General features: G+C 40.8%; 1 protein-coding gene across 2 annotated transcripts in view; it reads right to left on the bottom strand.

Moving 5' to 3' along the window:
• LOC117449353 (low-density lipoprotein receptor-related protein 1-like) overlaps positions 1–15,832 on the bottom strand; it is an 89,243-nt gene that overhangs the window by 58,193 nt on the left and 15,218 nt on the right. For both annotated transcript variants that reach the window (XM_034086984.2, XM_034086986.2), the window contains exons 3-6: positions 9,759–9,896; positions 3,635–3,754; positions 3,194–3,322; positions 2,719–2,979 (exon numbers count right to left, since the gene is read on the bottom strand). In XM_034086984.2, coding sequence (XP_033942875.1) covers positions 2,719–2,979; positions 3,194–3,322; positions 3,635–3,754; positions 9,759–9,896 — 648 coding nt within the window. The remainder of the gene's footprint in view (positions 1–2,718; positions 2,980–3,193; positions 3,323–3,634; positions 3,755–9,758; positions 9,897–15,832) is intronic.

Below are 15,832 nucleotides of genomic sequence, written 5' to 3'. Positions count from 1 at the left end.
CAAGTTTAATTTTAGATGCTGCCTCTCATTTACAGGTTGACTTTGTAAAAACAAGGGCACAATGCAACCATCTCATTATCTAAAGTGTACAGAAGTGAGACAGCACATGGATATATACAGTATGTGTACAGTGGCATTGCAAAGGAATGAGTCACAAATCATAAAAGTGAATATGTCACTAAGTTATGGGTTTGTGAGTCAAAGGTATATGGGTCAGTGTGTGCGTCTGAGCCTCAGCTATGAGCTTGTTAAAGTGACCTGACTGGACAGGACATGAGACGGCCCGAGGAATGTAGGGGTTGTTCAGGCTGACATAACCCAACAGAGGAATGTAAATACCATCTGCATGACCACTTGCATACACACACACACCTCCAAGGTACAGAAAATCACTACCTGCTTTCACCCCCCCCCCTCTCATTTTATCATTGCCTTGTCTCCCTTGCGTCAATCTTTCTCTCAGGGTCCACTCTACAGTTCCACCCCTCGCCCCCATTTACCTCTCAGACCACTTAACAGAGTGGAGGATTTGGAAGCCACACTGGCAAGCCAACACAATATGGGTAAGGTGGGATATGGGTAACTAATGAGAGTGCATTGAATCAACTGGAAAATGCTGGGGTTCACTGAGCCTGGGATCTGCCCGGTTGTCAGCAGAGACAGCAGTTGCACAAGCGTCATTTAAAGTGCATATCTGGGAACCGAGGAAATGTTTTCCAATCTTCTTTATTTCCTACCTAGTTAGGGTTAAAAAAACATCTTGCAATTTAATATTTTTCAATTTAATTTATAAATGTTACAGTATGTCCACTGTAGGACCATTTTAGTTTGAAAAGACAGCCAAAATTAACAGATATACTATGTAACGTATTATGGCTATTAATACAAGAATACATTCACCATTATTCAAAACATAAATAAGGAATTGATCTGAACATTGCTGTTTATTTGGTCACTAAAAAACTAGTTTGGTTTTTGGTGAATCTCTCCAGATCTTCAAAGACTCATCCTCATCTCTCTCATCATCTGAGAGCTCCAAATCGGAATCTGCCTTAACTATCTGGTACAGAAAATGTCTGCTTCAGTTCCGTCTCCTGCAACAATATTGAGTCATTAAGTCCATGAAGATGGTCCTGACGTCCACTAGAATGGACATTTAGAAAAGAGCTGTTATTTCAAAACTTGAATTATTTAATTGCTTTCATAACTAATTATATAGTTCCTCACATGTTAATAAACAAGAACATATATGATTTTCATGGTAAAAATTACAATTATTCAACAATATTTGACTTCTCCTGCTTCTATAACATTTTGATTTTGGTATGCCCGCCATTTTGGATGAAAAGAAAGAGGAAACTCCAAGCATGCAATTTTAACCAATGACATATCACTGGAAATACCAGGATGTCCTCTGTACAGCACATCAGAGATTGATAGACTAGCTCAAAAGAGTAAAAGGAGATGCATGTTAACAAAATGTCCACTACAGTGGACATTTTCAATGGGCTGGGTCCCAGGAGGATAAGCCAAGAAATCACGTCACAGGTTTTCAGGGTCTACACAACCGTCTATCTCCACTAGTTGTCTTCATGTCTGCCGTTTCATGCCTCGGGCTAGTTCTCAAGGGAACGCTTCCCACACGCACATACTCACGTTTATGTTTTGTCTACATTTCTGCTCCCATTCTTAGGGAGTAATGGCTCTGTCAGCCAGGCGCATAAAAACAAATCCTGTCAGGCTTGTAATCAGTGATAAATCATGTCAGCATTATATGAACAAGTCTCTCAGAGGGCAGTGCGCTCATACTCTGCATGTTATTCTGTGTCTGTGTGAAAGCCCGAGTCAGGACGTTGCCTTCACAGGCAAGACATTTCACTGTCAATTTGTATCTGTTGTGGTTTATAAAAAACTCCTATATCCTTCTACATACAATCATGCGCTGTCCTCCTACAACACCCTTCAGAACAAAATGTACAGTATTTGGGAGGGCTTATGAAGCCAGAGAGTACTTCTGTAGGAGAACCTAGCGCCAAATGTCATATCAAAATTAGAGCCAGAGTTGGCTACAACCGATTACTTTCAAATGCATTAAACAAGATACTGGAAAAAATACATTTCCAAGCTTATGAATAGCAATGCACAGTTGGTACATAAATCAGGCTACACAGTAGGTAACAGTTTGCCTGTCAAGAAATGTGCAAATGAATGTCTGAAAGCATGCTGCCAGCCATAAATGAATCATATCACTGTAAGTAAACTACACACACATTTACTGCCTCTACGGGATGATTTAGTAGTGTGTCAGGAAGCCCCTGTTCTTCAAAGACAAACCTTTTAAAAAATAAAGCTGGACTCAGCGTTTTCTATTTGGCACTTTTATGCTGGTCTGAGCAGCTTTCGGAGATGAGGCTTTATTGCTTCACGTCTTACATTTGTCTGAGCTAGCAGATGCAAAGTTGACCATTTGATTCTTGAAGAAAAGAACAGAATTTTTACACGGAGCGAGCTGACAACTCGAACTGATTAACTCAGCATTGCTTGAGTGCTCGTATGCAAGGAATTTCTTTCTCTTTCGCTGGCAGTCTACAGCTAAACAGTCATGGCCCTCAAAGAACCTGACAACAATTTTTCGCTGTCAGCAGAAAATAAAATGTCTAGAAACAAAAGATTTCTGTTACAATCAGAGTGATGTTTGTCAATGAAACTACGACTCACGATGCAGGCTGAGGGAAATGTTGATGGTGCGGATGTTGATGACACTCTTGAGGTCAGGGATGCTGGCACACTTCAGCTGGGTGGCAGCAGGGGTGTCACCGACGTCTATCCAGCACACGGTCTCCTCGGCATAGATAAAGTCCATAGCCATGGTCTGCTTGGTGACAATGGAGGGCAGCCGGGACGTGGATCCACTCAGAGAAGTGCAGCGGATGTCATTGAGGTTAGCAATCAGCAGCATAGGCAGACGATCCACTGGGTCTGGGGAGGGGCCACAGAGAGAGAGGGCAACATGAGAGAGAGGAGGCATAAGGGGGAAGAGATAGGAAGAGGAGATGAAGATAAATAAAAGTTCAATAAAGCTCTTTAGTGAACAAGCTTGTAAACCAAAAGACGATACAGCAGGAGAAACCACTATACTCATTGTTTAGGGTTGATAAATACATCTTGTCATTTTGTGTTTGTGCGTTCTCACCATTTTTGGCTTTGCAGGAGCGGTTGTCAGGCTGCACCAGGTAGCCCTCGACACAGCTGCAGATGTAGGAGCCATTAGTGTTTGTGCACGTCTGACTGCACGTCCCGTACACATTGCACTCATTGAAATCTACAGGAAAAAAACAATGCATTTGTAGACTCAGTCAGGGATTAAATACACAGAGACTCTACACAACTTGTTACAACTCACTGCACTGGGTGTGCTTAAGATTTTAGGAAATAGCTAACAAAAGCAAAGGGAAATACCAAACACTGGAATATGATTGTATCTTTTATCTTGGTTTTGGTTTGATAAAAACAAAACAACAATTCTTATTTTCTCTGAATGCAGCCAGCAAGCAAAAAGTCAAAAATAATCAGATGATTTTCATGAATTTTACTTTGGCAAGGCTAAAATACATCTTCCAAATCACCCACTCACCTTTACACGTCTTTCCATCTGCAGCAACCTCATAGCCGTTGCTACAGTAGCACAGAGGCCCATCATGAGTCACAGCACAGTGAAACTGGCACCCACTGGAGGCACAGTCTAGTGCCCGCTCTGAAGCAGAGGAAGAGAAAAACAACAAGTCAGAGAAATAAGAAATAGTGTGGAGGCTAACATGGAAAGGGGGGGGGGGCAGCATATCAGATTATAGAGCAAACACATTATGTGCAACAGTGGAGGCTAAAGGCAGCAGTAATTGTCTCAGGTTTGTGTGTAGATCAGCTTTCTAATGCTAAACTTTATCCCAATGCTATCTTCACGGAACCACACTGTCAGATCCTATCACATCTCCACCGTGAGATCCGATAGGATTGTGTGTGTTGGTGTGTGTGTTGGTGTGCAGGCACAAGAGAAAGAGTGAAAGTGGGGGTTGCACACGTGGATCATGTGTATTCATCTGTGCATGTGACAGACGAGGTGATTTGAATGTGCACACGTTAGGGGCCCCTTCTTTCCCGCCCCTAGAGGGAACTCAAGGACACATCCTTTTTGCAGGAAATGAAAGAGGGGCATGCACTCATCCCCTCATCATGCTATAGTAATAATAATCCTTATATTTATTATAGCGCTTTATCAAAGACTCTCAAAGCGCTTTACAAATACACATTACATATACAGTACAGATGATACATGTAATGGTCATCTACTGTGGACAATACCCACAGGAGCAAATTCGGGTGAAGTGTGTGTGTGTGTGTGTGTGTGTGTGTGTGTGTGTGTGTGTGTGTGTGTGTGTGTGTGTGTGTGTGTGTGTGTGTGTGTGTGTGTGTGTGTGTGTGTGTGTGTGTGTGTGTGTGTGTGTGTGTGTGTGTGTGTGTGTGTGTGTGTGTGTGTGTGTGTGTGTGTGTGTGTGTGTGTGTGTGTGTGTGTGTGTGTGTGTGTGTGTGTGTGTTATTACAAAACATACTGCTGACAGCTTCCATTAGCCTTAAACCTCCAAAAGAATGAAAATGTCAATAACTAGGTCCTACCAACACTAACACACCCCATACTATATAAACTGTTTAGAAACATTTCCATTTAATCATTTACCAAGTATAAATACCAATACAACAAAACTGTAAATAAAAGAGGCGTCCACTGTTACAAAGAAATGGACCTCGGTGGCCAACAAAAAACAGTTAATGGTCATGGGCACAGTATTGCTTACAGTAGCTGGTGATATTATAGGTGTAAAGAGCGAAGATAGCATCAGTGAAGGACCCTTCTTATTTAAAGCCTGTGGCACTCTGGGCCACAATGCCCCTTTTGTTGTGGCCCCACTGAAAGGAATAGTCCCCCAGCAAACCCTGTGGTCCACATCGAATACATTCACTGAGCCTCACACTGGAGAGACTTCAGGCAACTAGAGGGCTAAAATACATAACATCTATCCATTTCTAAAACATATACTGAATATAAAATATTTATATTATATCATTTCTAATTTGTGCATTTATAAATATTTTTTTGTTTTTAATATAGTATTTGAGTTTGTGTTTTTTTTTTTCAAATGTTTTGGTAATTAGTAACTTAAGGACTTAATATACAATAAGTTATAATGTGTCAAACAATAAACTCTTCAAACCTCACCAATTAATGCATTATTAATAATTAGTAAAAGTTGTATTTCTCATTTACATAACAAGTGATATAAATACAGTTTAATCAACTTATAATTTACCAATTATTAGTGTTAGTTATCTTAAACTGTTATCCACTTTAAGTCATTATAAAACCTTTTTTTCATAATTTCCTTTCAGAGACTGGGAAGAAAATACTTGTTCTAATTCTGAGAGCTTTTCAGTTGTGATACAAAAAGGAAGAGCAGAGGAGAGAAGGGAGGACAGACAATGTGAAGAGAACATAGAAGAAGAATGGAGAGAAACAGGGTGGGGGGGAGAAGAGGGAGGCGGGGCAAACAGAGGAGGAAAGGGCTTAAGGATATAGACTGATGAGAAAGTTCCAGCTCCAAGCAAACAAGCAACAGCAGCGTGTCAGACGTTTGACCAGGGGTTAATGAAGGAAGCCAACAAATCGCACAGTGACACACTGCATGCCTTCAGTCCTAAACAAGCAGGCCAAAGCCATTGATCCCGTTACTGCATGGATGGAAACCCTCAATTTCACTCATCTATAGCTCTTGAAAGGGAAGCAGGCAGTGAGAGTGTAACGATGCTTGAAGGAAGGCAGGTTTAATCAGAAGACATCTTACATGTGTGTGCACAATTAAACAGACACCAATAACTTGCTGATGAAAAAATTGAAAGTTTTAGTTTGAGAAGAAATGACATCTGATATGACATGATACCAAATATGTCTGGAACTAGTGGTCCTATGTTTGGAGATTAGCGTGAACAGCAACACAATATTACAGACAAGGAGAGAAAGAAAACAAAGAGAGGTAACGTCGATATTAAGCTTTTGGATGGTGTCCACAGCCAGTCCATGAGGAAATATATGAAAGCTGACAAGGAAGGGTGCAACAAGTTGACGCAGGGTCTGACTAAGACTGACAAACTGTAATGACTGAATTATTTCATAAACTTAAGTCTTTAAAATATCAGCTGATCTATCCATCAACTGGCCTGAGGAACACAAACTGTAAAATAAAAATATAAAGCCTCCATTTACTGTGTCCAGAGGCCTTAACTGAAAGCTTAAATTCAAGGGAACACTCACTTTATAAACAGGCTACTCAAGTGTGTGACATTTAAAGGGAGGCAATTCCAAGCACATTCCTCCGTTACCTTTGTGCTCTCACCGTCTGGAAACAAGTCCATGCATGCCCCTGTCCTCTACCTGCAGCTGACAGGAGCCTATGGTGACATGGCCTTATCAAATTATTTCTACTTCTTAAATAAAATGGTTTGTACATATTTATGTACATTTTGTATGGATATGTATCACTTTTACTTAATTCATATGTATTCTAGCACTGCATATAACAGTATGAAGAATGTGGACAAACTTATCTTTCACTAACACTTTGAGAATACATATCAAATAAAATAAGTAAAATAAAAAGCCATGCTAAGTTAAACACAGTCAGGCAATTGCATTCTGTGACTCTGCTTTGTGATTATTTGGGGCATTCCACCACACAGAGGTTGGTTGTAAATGTGGTGTATTAACAGTGAGGACATTTGAGAATGAAAACCAGACTTAAAAATGTATAATAATGTGTATATCCAGGTGTGGACGGACCTGAAAGTGTATATATTGGCAGTTGCATGGAGCTGCATAGTCAATGAGGGCAAAGTAACCATCTGCAAACATGAGAAAGGCCGTGGCTTGTGTAATTAACAAACAACGGCTATCGTAGTCCCAAACAGTGGCAGCATGCAGCCCCAGTTCAAATACTGAAACGCACACACAGACACACAAAGTACACAATGTGTCACAAAACATTCCTAAACACAGTTTAACTTTCCTGAGAAAATCAATACTCAGGCTTTCTTCAATCTGCAGCCCATTTAGAGTCAAATAAATATTTGACAGTTTCACAACACTTTAGTGTTTCTAAATCCAGTGATGGGAAAAGACTGGCAATAAAACAGGCCTAGTCACAAGAGACAACTCTAACTGCAGCCAATAAACTCCTTTAGGTTAAGACCCACTCATGACTGAAGAAGAAAATGTGGTCTTACTACAGGCAACTTTAAGTAGCCTATGACTGGTCCTCCTTCCAAAGTTAGTGGGACATGAAGGACAATGAAAGCCCTCTGCATGCATAAACAAAGGCATCAGGCCACTACAATAATCAGGGAGCCCTTTGAGACGGCGAGAAAAAAGAAAAAAGCCTCAAGAGAAGTGCCATGACCCCATTTCTTCTTCCCTATCAATCAGTCACTTCAGAGGGAGGCAGGTCTAAGGCCTTGCCCCCCCAACAGAGGCCCCATCACCCGCAAGATGACAGAAAGGACAAATGCAGACTTACAGATCAATGAAGACTCAACTTTCACCCATATGACAGAAAAACAAGATAACTGCCAATTGGCTACACTGACTTTATACAAAATTTAAAAAAGGCATTTAAGTATAGGCCTGAAACTATACTTTGTGCTTTAACCAAAGGATGGCAACGAAAGTAAAACAAGCTAAAAAGGCATGATTTAGGTTTGGATCACTAAAGCAAGTAGAAAAACATGCTCATCATGTGTCTTTAAGGTGCTCCTGAGGAAGGGCCAATCCCTCACTATGACTTTATGCCTCTTTCTTTTGCAATCAAAAAAGGGTAAAAAAAAAAAATCTGGTAGCCAACGCTGCCCTCAGCTAGAGTAAGTGCAGTAACCCTGGCTATTCTGCGGCCAGCTATTGTTCTGATATCTAAACCCTGCTCAGTAGCGTACCTACCTAATAATATTGCATAGTTTCTCACTGGTAAGTAAAAAAGCTTCAAAAACATTTTCATTTTCAAAGACTGCATATGAATATTATTCATGTACTGGATTGTTGAAATGGCTTTGGAAAAGAGTCAAACAACTCAAATCAAATGTCAGATCAAGTGCTGTGCTTTACATAATCAAGCCAATCTATCAGAAAAATTGTCTCCCACAACAAAAATGCTGAGAAAAAGGATTTCAGCGTGATACAATTCCTGCCTAGCATTGCTACACTCCCCTTTCTAACCACTCCTGTCAACAACTTTGGCAGAATAACTTGGACACACCAAGCGACAAAGTGTGCTTTCAGACATCAGCGCCCAGGTATACTTTGCACAACCTGGCAGTTTGTACAAGCAAACACAAGGATGCTTGTGAAAGGCCAGGCCTTTCCCCAAAAAGAGGGGAGCTCAGAAACAGCTATGCCCAAAGTACTGGACACACTGCTGGTGTGTTTGGGTGTGTATTTGCAGGAATGTGAGTTTGTGTGAGTATATGCATGCATTATAAGCTCACGACCGAGGACAGCTGGACGTATGTCCTCAGGGACAGGCAGTGCATGTTGTGATTGGATGACATCATCACTGTGTTGTGTAAAGGCTTGTCTTGCAGTGATGACCAATGTGTGGGATACCAACACTCTCACCCACTCTGTACAACTGTCCACTTCATCAGCCCAACAATGATCCTGCTCTTCGCCAAGAGCAACATATAAAAGCCTCTGACTAATGCACTAAACATTTGAATCTAAAAACTCTATTGTCGAACTGTGTACAGGAAGAACACCATTTAGAGATACCGCATTGCAAGAAATAAGAGAAATACAACTTTAAAAAATGACAAAACATTTTTTTAAAGACACCTACCTTACCTAAACTATTTATAATTCTTCAAATGTACCACACTGGTATAGACAACAGAAGGGTTGGTTATCATTAAAACATTGGCAGAAGAGATAAGGTGATCCAAGATTACAGACATTGTTTAAGAACCAACCCTTCTCGGACTTTGGTTCATGGAAATTTGATTGTAAATATTTGAACAAGTGATTTCATATTCTAGCTAAGGGATTTTGATAGTGAATATCTCAGTGTGTTCTTACTACAACAAGTAGAATTGAGAGACAGATGAACAGGCGTGCACAACAAAGAGTAAAAGATAAAAGTATGTATCTCAACATGAGTTATTGCAGCTATAAACAGACAGAGCTTCAGACAGCTGTATCTAAGGACTGCCTTACTGAATACAGAAGCCATCCTCTGTAGGAAGCCGGTGTTGTTCCTTTGTCTGCTGCAACAAAGACCGACACTATGGACCCAATATGTACCATCACACATTCTTTAAATCGACTCTAATTAATAGTAGAGGATTTGATGGGATTCTTCTCCAGCTGCATGCTCATCATTCCCACAGGGATTGGGGGAAAAGCCTCATAGTTGAGCTGATTGATAAATTAATGACTTTTTCCCCCCAGAAAGAGAAATTCCATTGTGATTGCAGCAGAAGCAAGAGCAGAACAGCTCATTAAAGAGCCTTATACAGGAGATGATTGGACAGAGAGTATGGTTCTGGATGGGAAGACAAGTAGATGCTAGCATGTTTTAATCATAACAAAGATCATACAATCTCTTCCGAGTTGGTTTTGCAGAACATGGGAGTAAGTAGATGAGTGTGTATGCATGTGTGTTAATTACCTCTACAGTGAGGGCCCTCGTCCCAGCCGTCAGGGCACTCGGGGACTCCATCGCACAGTTTGCTCATATGGATACACACATCTGGGTCGAGGCAACCGTGTTCATTGACAGGACACTGGCTCACCCTGTTGTGAGAGCCTGGAGAAAAAAAGATAAACATGTAAGGATACACAGCAGTACAAAGCAACATATAGAAAACCAAAATGCAACAAATGACTTGCGTGAAGTGGATAAATCCACCTTTAAATTAAAAATATCAAGCATTTAACAGCATTTGTATTTGGTTTGATAAACCTACAGCCTATACATGCTGATATTAGAGTTGTTTGGACTATGGCTATGGGCTAGGTTGAATCCCTAGCTGTGGCTCTAGTTTGATTTCATCCCACCTGGAAAGTTATAGGTCATTCGAAAAAGAAGAAAACATCTATTCTATTATTATTATATCTGTAACTTGATCAGGAAGTCTGTTTGAGATCTAAAACTGTTTTGACCTGAGTGCAAAAGAATAAATACACAGAGATAAGACACACATCAAAACACAGCCTGGATCAAACAGAAGAGGACATCACCAAATGGTTCTTGAACTGGCTCCCTTTGCGGTTCACATTCACATTGTTCAATTCATTTCTTTCCCGTTGTGACAAAGGCACCATCATCAATCAACATAGAAGAGTGAATAACAAAAGCACATCTTCTCTACAGCCTTTAAACCTTAATTTTCACTCGTCAATCAAGTGTTGCCAGGGTGGACCGACATTGTACTGGTTAAATCCACACTGACACATAAAACCACAGCAGGTAAGGCAGATAAGGGGTTATGTTGGATATAATTTTTTAGCACATTAGATATTCCCTTCATGCGAGGTCAAATATTATTTGCATGTAACATGTGCACATGCAGTTACTCCATATACTGTGCAAATATGGTGTGCAAATGCAATCATTTTGAAGATACCGAAGGAACATATTACAAAAGTAAACACTCAGCAATATATTCAATGTACAGTAAAGGGGGGTGTGGAGGGGAGGACAGAACATGATCTCCTCTGGCCCAGAGAAAGCAAAGATGTTTTCTTTACCGATCTACATACAGTCTCTCTCCTTCATTCTCTCCCACTCCTCTCTCGATCACTCCTCTCAACCCACACTGCAGAGCAAACTGTTTGTTTTGGCTGTCTTTCTTCTTCTTGTTCTTCTTCTTCCTCCTCCTCCTCCTCCAACTCTTTTCCTTTCTCTCTCTAACATCTGCTGACCCATTTTAGAAAAACACTAGAAGAAAAAAAATGAAGTTCACCGCCTTCATAGGAAACGATCCGTAGAGTTCTGCGGAATCTGACATACTCAGATTCTGAAGGAGGCAACTGAAACATGTTAGCTGCTCTGGCTGCAGCCTTTCCCAGAACCGCACACAACCCGCAGAACTCCACAGATCGTTTCCCGTGAAGGCGGTGAACTTCATTGTTTTTGTGTCTGAATATTAAGCAGCTAAAATGCAAATCATTGGACCCTTATTTCTGCCTTGTGCGTTTGGGTTTTATGAGTTCTGAAGTGAGACTAGAGGGAGTTGTACTGTAAGTTACAAAAATATGATTGACTTGACATTCAGTATGTAAGTTCTTTGTGTCATGCATATCCAGTATGACTTATGGGAAGTTAGAAGCTCTTGAAAGAAAGTTCAAATAAATCTCTCGTATTCATACAAGACATGCAATCACATGTATTGAAGTGTGGATGTGCATAAAGACTTATGAGGGAGAACATCTGCATGCATGTCGGCATTCCCTGAAGAAACCACAAGCATTCCTTCCAAGTCCTCTCTCTCCATCCAAAAGATTAGTAACCACACAGATCATAAAATGTAACTCAGTTAAAACAAGCATCTTAAAGTGACAAGAGCTAGCATAATGATCCCACCACAGCAGCCTCTGTGGAGAATGTGGCATATTCCAACAGAGAATTAGCTTTAAAATACATCTGGCTTAGGGAGGGAGAGAGAGAGCTCTCCCATCTGGGGGGGTGCGAGTATATTAGCAGCCCCCCAACAACCTCAGCCTCTAAGCCAGCCTGATTTACATTCAATAAACTGCCAACCCAGGGCTTTCGACATAAACTGCAGCCACCAGAATTAACTCACTGCACACTGGAAATGGAACAACTGCCTAGGATTTGTCATATGTAAACCATTTGCTCTGAATATAAAAAGACAGAAAGTCATCTTACGGCCCCCCATTGCATGGATCGGGTCGGGTCTGTCTTTGCAACTATATGCATGTTAGCATATTTGACAAAACATGATGTGTCACGGATTGAGCTGACCGACGGACAAACTAATTAACTGACACCAGTTGCGCACACACTGCTGCCAACAAACACTGACAAAACAATAACTCTGCTTTCCATCACACACACTTCTACCTTTTTACTCACCAGGCAGCAGCAGAATATGTTTAACTGCCAGCGATGCAAAACAGACGGAAGGAATTGTTTGAGTTCCACAACACAGTAATACCTTGGCAGGAGCTGAATAGAGTTCAGCAGCAGTCAACTACATAGAAAGAACAATATGGAGGATTAAATAACTTTGCAGGAAGGACAATGGAGATGAACCCTGTACTGCCTGCTCCACTTTGGGAAGTTGTTGGCAGTGTATTACAATAACCTCTCCTCGTACTGGCAGTAGTCATTTCCTGCGTCATCTGTTGTCAGTGGAAACCAAGCATTACTACACAAATCTGACGGGAACAAACTTCTTCTGTCCTTTTTTTATATTATTGACAACATAGTACTCCATAGCATTCACTAATCTTTGTGACACAGTCGTCAACTATCTCATTTGAGTGTTTATATTTTGGGAAGATCACTGATCGCAGGAAGCAGCATTGGCCGATCTGAATTTAAAGCCGTTTCTCCTCACTGGTCATCATGCAAGTATGCTCCTCTGCTTGTTTCATTAGTTTCTGTCTATGTGTCTATGTTACTCCCAGTGTGATCTCATGAAGGTTTTGGCAGCTTTCATAGTCAAACTGGATATGTATTCAGTGCGTCAGTGAAGCAACAACGTGTAAAGCAATTCATCAAGCCTGCCGTGCCTTTTTTTGATCTGAAAGATAAATTGTGTTTATATAATGAAATATTTGTCCCTGTCTGTCACAATAACAACTACAGCAGGTGGTTCTTTTGTTTAACTTTTTCATACGCTTTGGTAAGGAAGTAAACTAATACAAAGTTCAGATCTTTAAACATTTTGTATTTATACCCTGTCTGGGAAATCAGCACACTGTGTTTATAGTCATCAGAGAAACTTCATCTTAACCCTAAACTTGCATTAGAGGGTCCAGCTTTCTATTCACATTCCTTTGTGGCGAGTTATGCACTTACCAGCACAGCTTTTCTTTGCATTGTTATGTTGATCACATTGGAAAAAATAAATGTAACACTTAAAAGGAGAACTTAAATGCAAAGTAAACCTTATAACTAACATTTCTACACTTATTTATGTTGCCTGTCATTGCAAAGCCAAAACCAAAGACTTGTGTTCTTCATTTTTAAACAGGCTGACAGATCTATTTATATTCAAACACAAACATTTTCAAAATGAAATGTATTTTATAGTGTACTCATCTTGATAAAGTTGTTCATACTTGTGCCTTGCCTTGAGTCAAAAGTGCCTCCTCGCTCTCACCTCAAACTAAAAACTACAGTACAACTGCTCGGATACAATCTTCATAAAACTAATCTCTCTGTGCTATAAAACATAGATAACATTATAAATAATTATCATCTGCATCTGTTCAGGGCCATATTTGCAGATATCTTCCTGAATCCTTTTCTCAGTAAGCAGTAGGCCACAAGTAAATACATGTGAAACTAATCATTTCAAAACATGGATATTTCACTGGGCACTAAGGATTGACTAGATGAAAAGGGATATAGACTATCTGGATTGCTATGTCTATTAATATAGGCATGATTTGCCCTAAAGTATCATTAGCAGAGGCTATAGAAATTGCTAAAGGTGCAAATGAGTATAATTAATACAGAGCAATATCCAAAATGCCACTTCACTAGAATTGCAGAGAAGTTTCAGTGAGTTTGGCAATCTCAGAGACAATGCACTGCAAGTGAGAACAATGGAAGCACCCTGGTCGTGCAGTGGATAACAGAACAAGAGACGGAGGGGAAATGACATCCCTCACACCTATTAGACGCCAGCAGAGTGAAGATAATTACATTATCGCACTAAACTGTGTGATCAGCTAACAGCGATATTAGCATATCATCACTGTGTCCTCAGGGATCTTATTTATAAAAATCTTTCTCTTATCTGCCGTGTGATCTCACTCTCTTAGCCCGATATGAGACACACACATTAAAGCAATGAGCGCTGGGATTCGTCATGATTAAAACATCAACAATGAGTCATAATGCAGAACTCTTAAGAGTGAAATATGACTTTGTGCAAAGACAATATTACACATTCCCCCCGAGAAGAGTGTAGATTTAAGTAATTCATCACTTCCCGTGTCACCTTCAAATAATCCCCCCACAGAGTTTAATCGTCCCTTGTTTTTAGCTCTGATTTCCACTATCTTGCCTGGCTGGGCATGGGGGTTGTGACATGGAAGAAGGTCTCTCCGTATGTGAGTTTCCCTCCAACACCTCAACCTCTGGACCCCACCATCCCCCATCCCTCAGTTCCCGTAGTTATGCAATGACCTTACATTTGGATCCCCTGTCGATCTTTTGTCCTTAGCATAAAAGCCGTCTTTTCTTCGTGCTCTTCGGGGTCCATGCCAGCCCCTGACTGACTCCCATAAAGTCTGCTGTCAGCTCGAATGAATATGTTGTGCAGGGTGACAGGCAGGCCGGCCCACTGGCTAACTCTCCCCTCTCTGGAATCACACTTCACAGCAGCATGCACAATAAGCACATGGCTATGGCACAGAGTGAGAGAATCTGAAACATGCTTATTTACTATGTCCAATGATGGTCATTCAACTCTTCAGTCGGTCTGCTTATTATATTCTGATTAATATTCTCTTCTGTTTTGATAATGTTTGTTTTAAAAACGATCCCCTTTCCTACTGTAACTCTGCATATTTCCCCTCTGTAGAACTAATAGAAGATGATGTTATCTTACCGTAGTCCTAAAGGTTGAATATCAGCGTGTCTTCCCATAAATGGTAATCAACTGACACTAATTTGATCTGGCTATATCCACGTGTATGTTTTTTTACAAACGTTTTAACAGACACCTTTTTAAGCCTACAGGGGTGTTTAACAATACAAAGATAAAACTTGGGTGGAGTAAGATTGAAAATCCAAATCCTTCCAGTAAAACATTAATATAAATCTAATAAATCTGTGTAGCTACTTGTTAAAACATGTCAAGCAGGCCTGTTAAATGTGTTGCAAAAGAGTAAACTGTCACCGTGTAAAATGCACCCCAGAACATTTCTTTAAAGTAACATACAAAGACACAGCTAGCCAAAAAAACATCTGCAACCAGGGTGGAAAGCTGTGAGGCAATTACACCAGAGGAAAGACTGGAGACGAGATATGAGGAACAGGGAACAGAGAGGATTTGAGTCTAGCTTCCCCGCCTACTTTGACAGGCAGAGAGGAAGACAGTGGGACACAGGAAAGAAAGAATGAGGGAGAGAAAGACACGGGGCGTGGAGGAGACAGCGGAGAGAGCCAAGTGGTGCCTGTGTGGCGTGAGAAAGCCCTGTGTTCTCTGCCTGCTGATAGGCCCGTGAAGCTGAGGAGGCTCAGGGCCACAGACCAGAGGGATTTACAGGGCTTTGCTCCTTCCTCTGTGGAAGCAGTGTGTCAACCACTGCCGCTACAGACTCTCCCTGCATGGTGCCCCCTGCAAGAAAAGCTACAAAACTGACTAGAAGACTCCCTCCCTTCCACACATTTACTTTTTAAGTCTGTTTCTACAGCAAATGGATCAAAGCTTAACAAAAGACATTTCCATATTCCTCCTTAGCCTGAGAGCTAATCAGATCTTTTCTCCTTAACAAAAGCTTTTACTGTAGGATCCTCCCTTCTACCCATTGCTCCAT

This window comes from Pseudochaenichthys georgianus, chromosome 7 (genome assembly GCF_902827115.2).
Source record: "Pseudochaenichthys georgianus chromosome 7, fPseGeo1.2, whole genome shotgun sequence".
Lineage (NCBI taxonomy): Eukaryota > Metazoa > Chordata > Actinopteri > Perciformes > Channichthyidae > Pseudochaenichthys > Pseudochaenichthys georgianus.
Note: the sequence above shows the minus strand (reverse complement) of the source record. Positions and strands in the feature narration are given on the sequence as shown.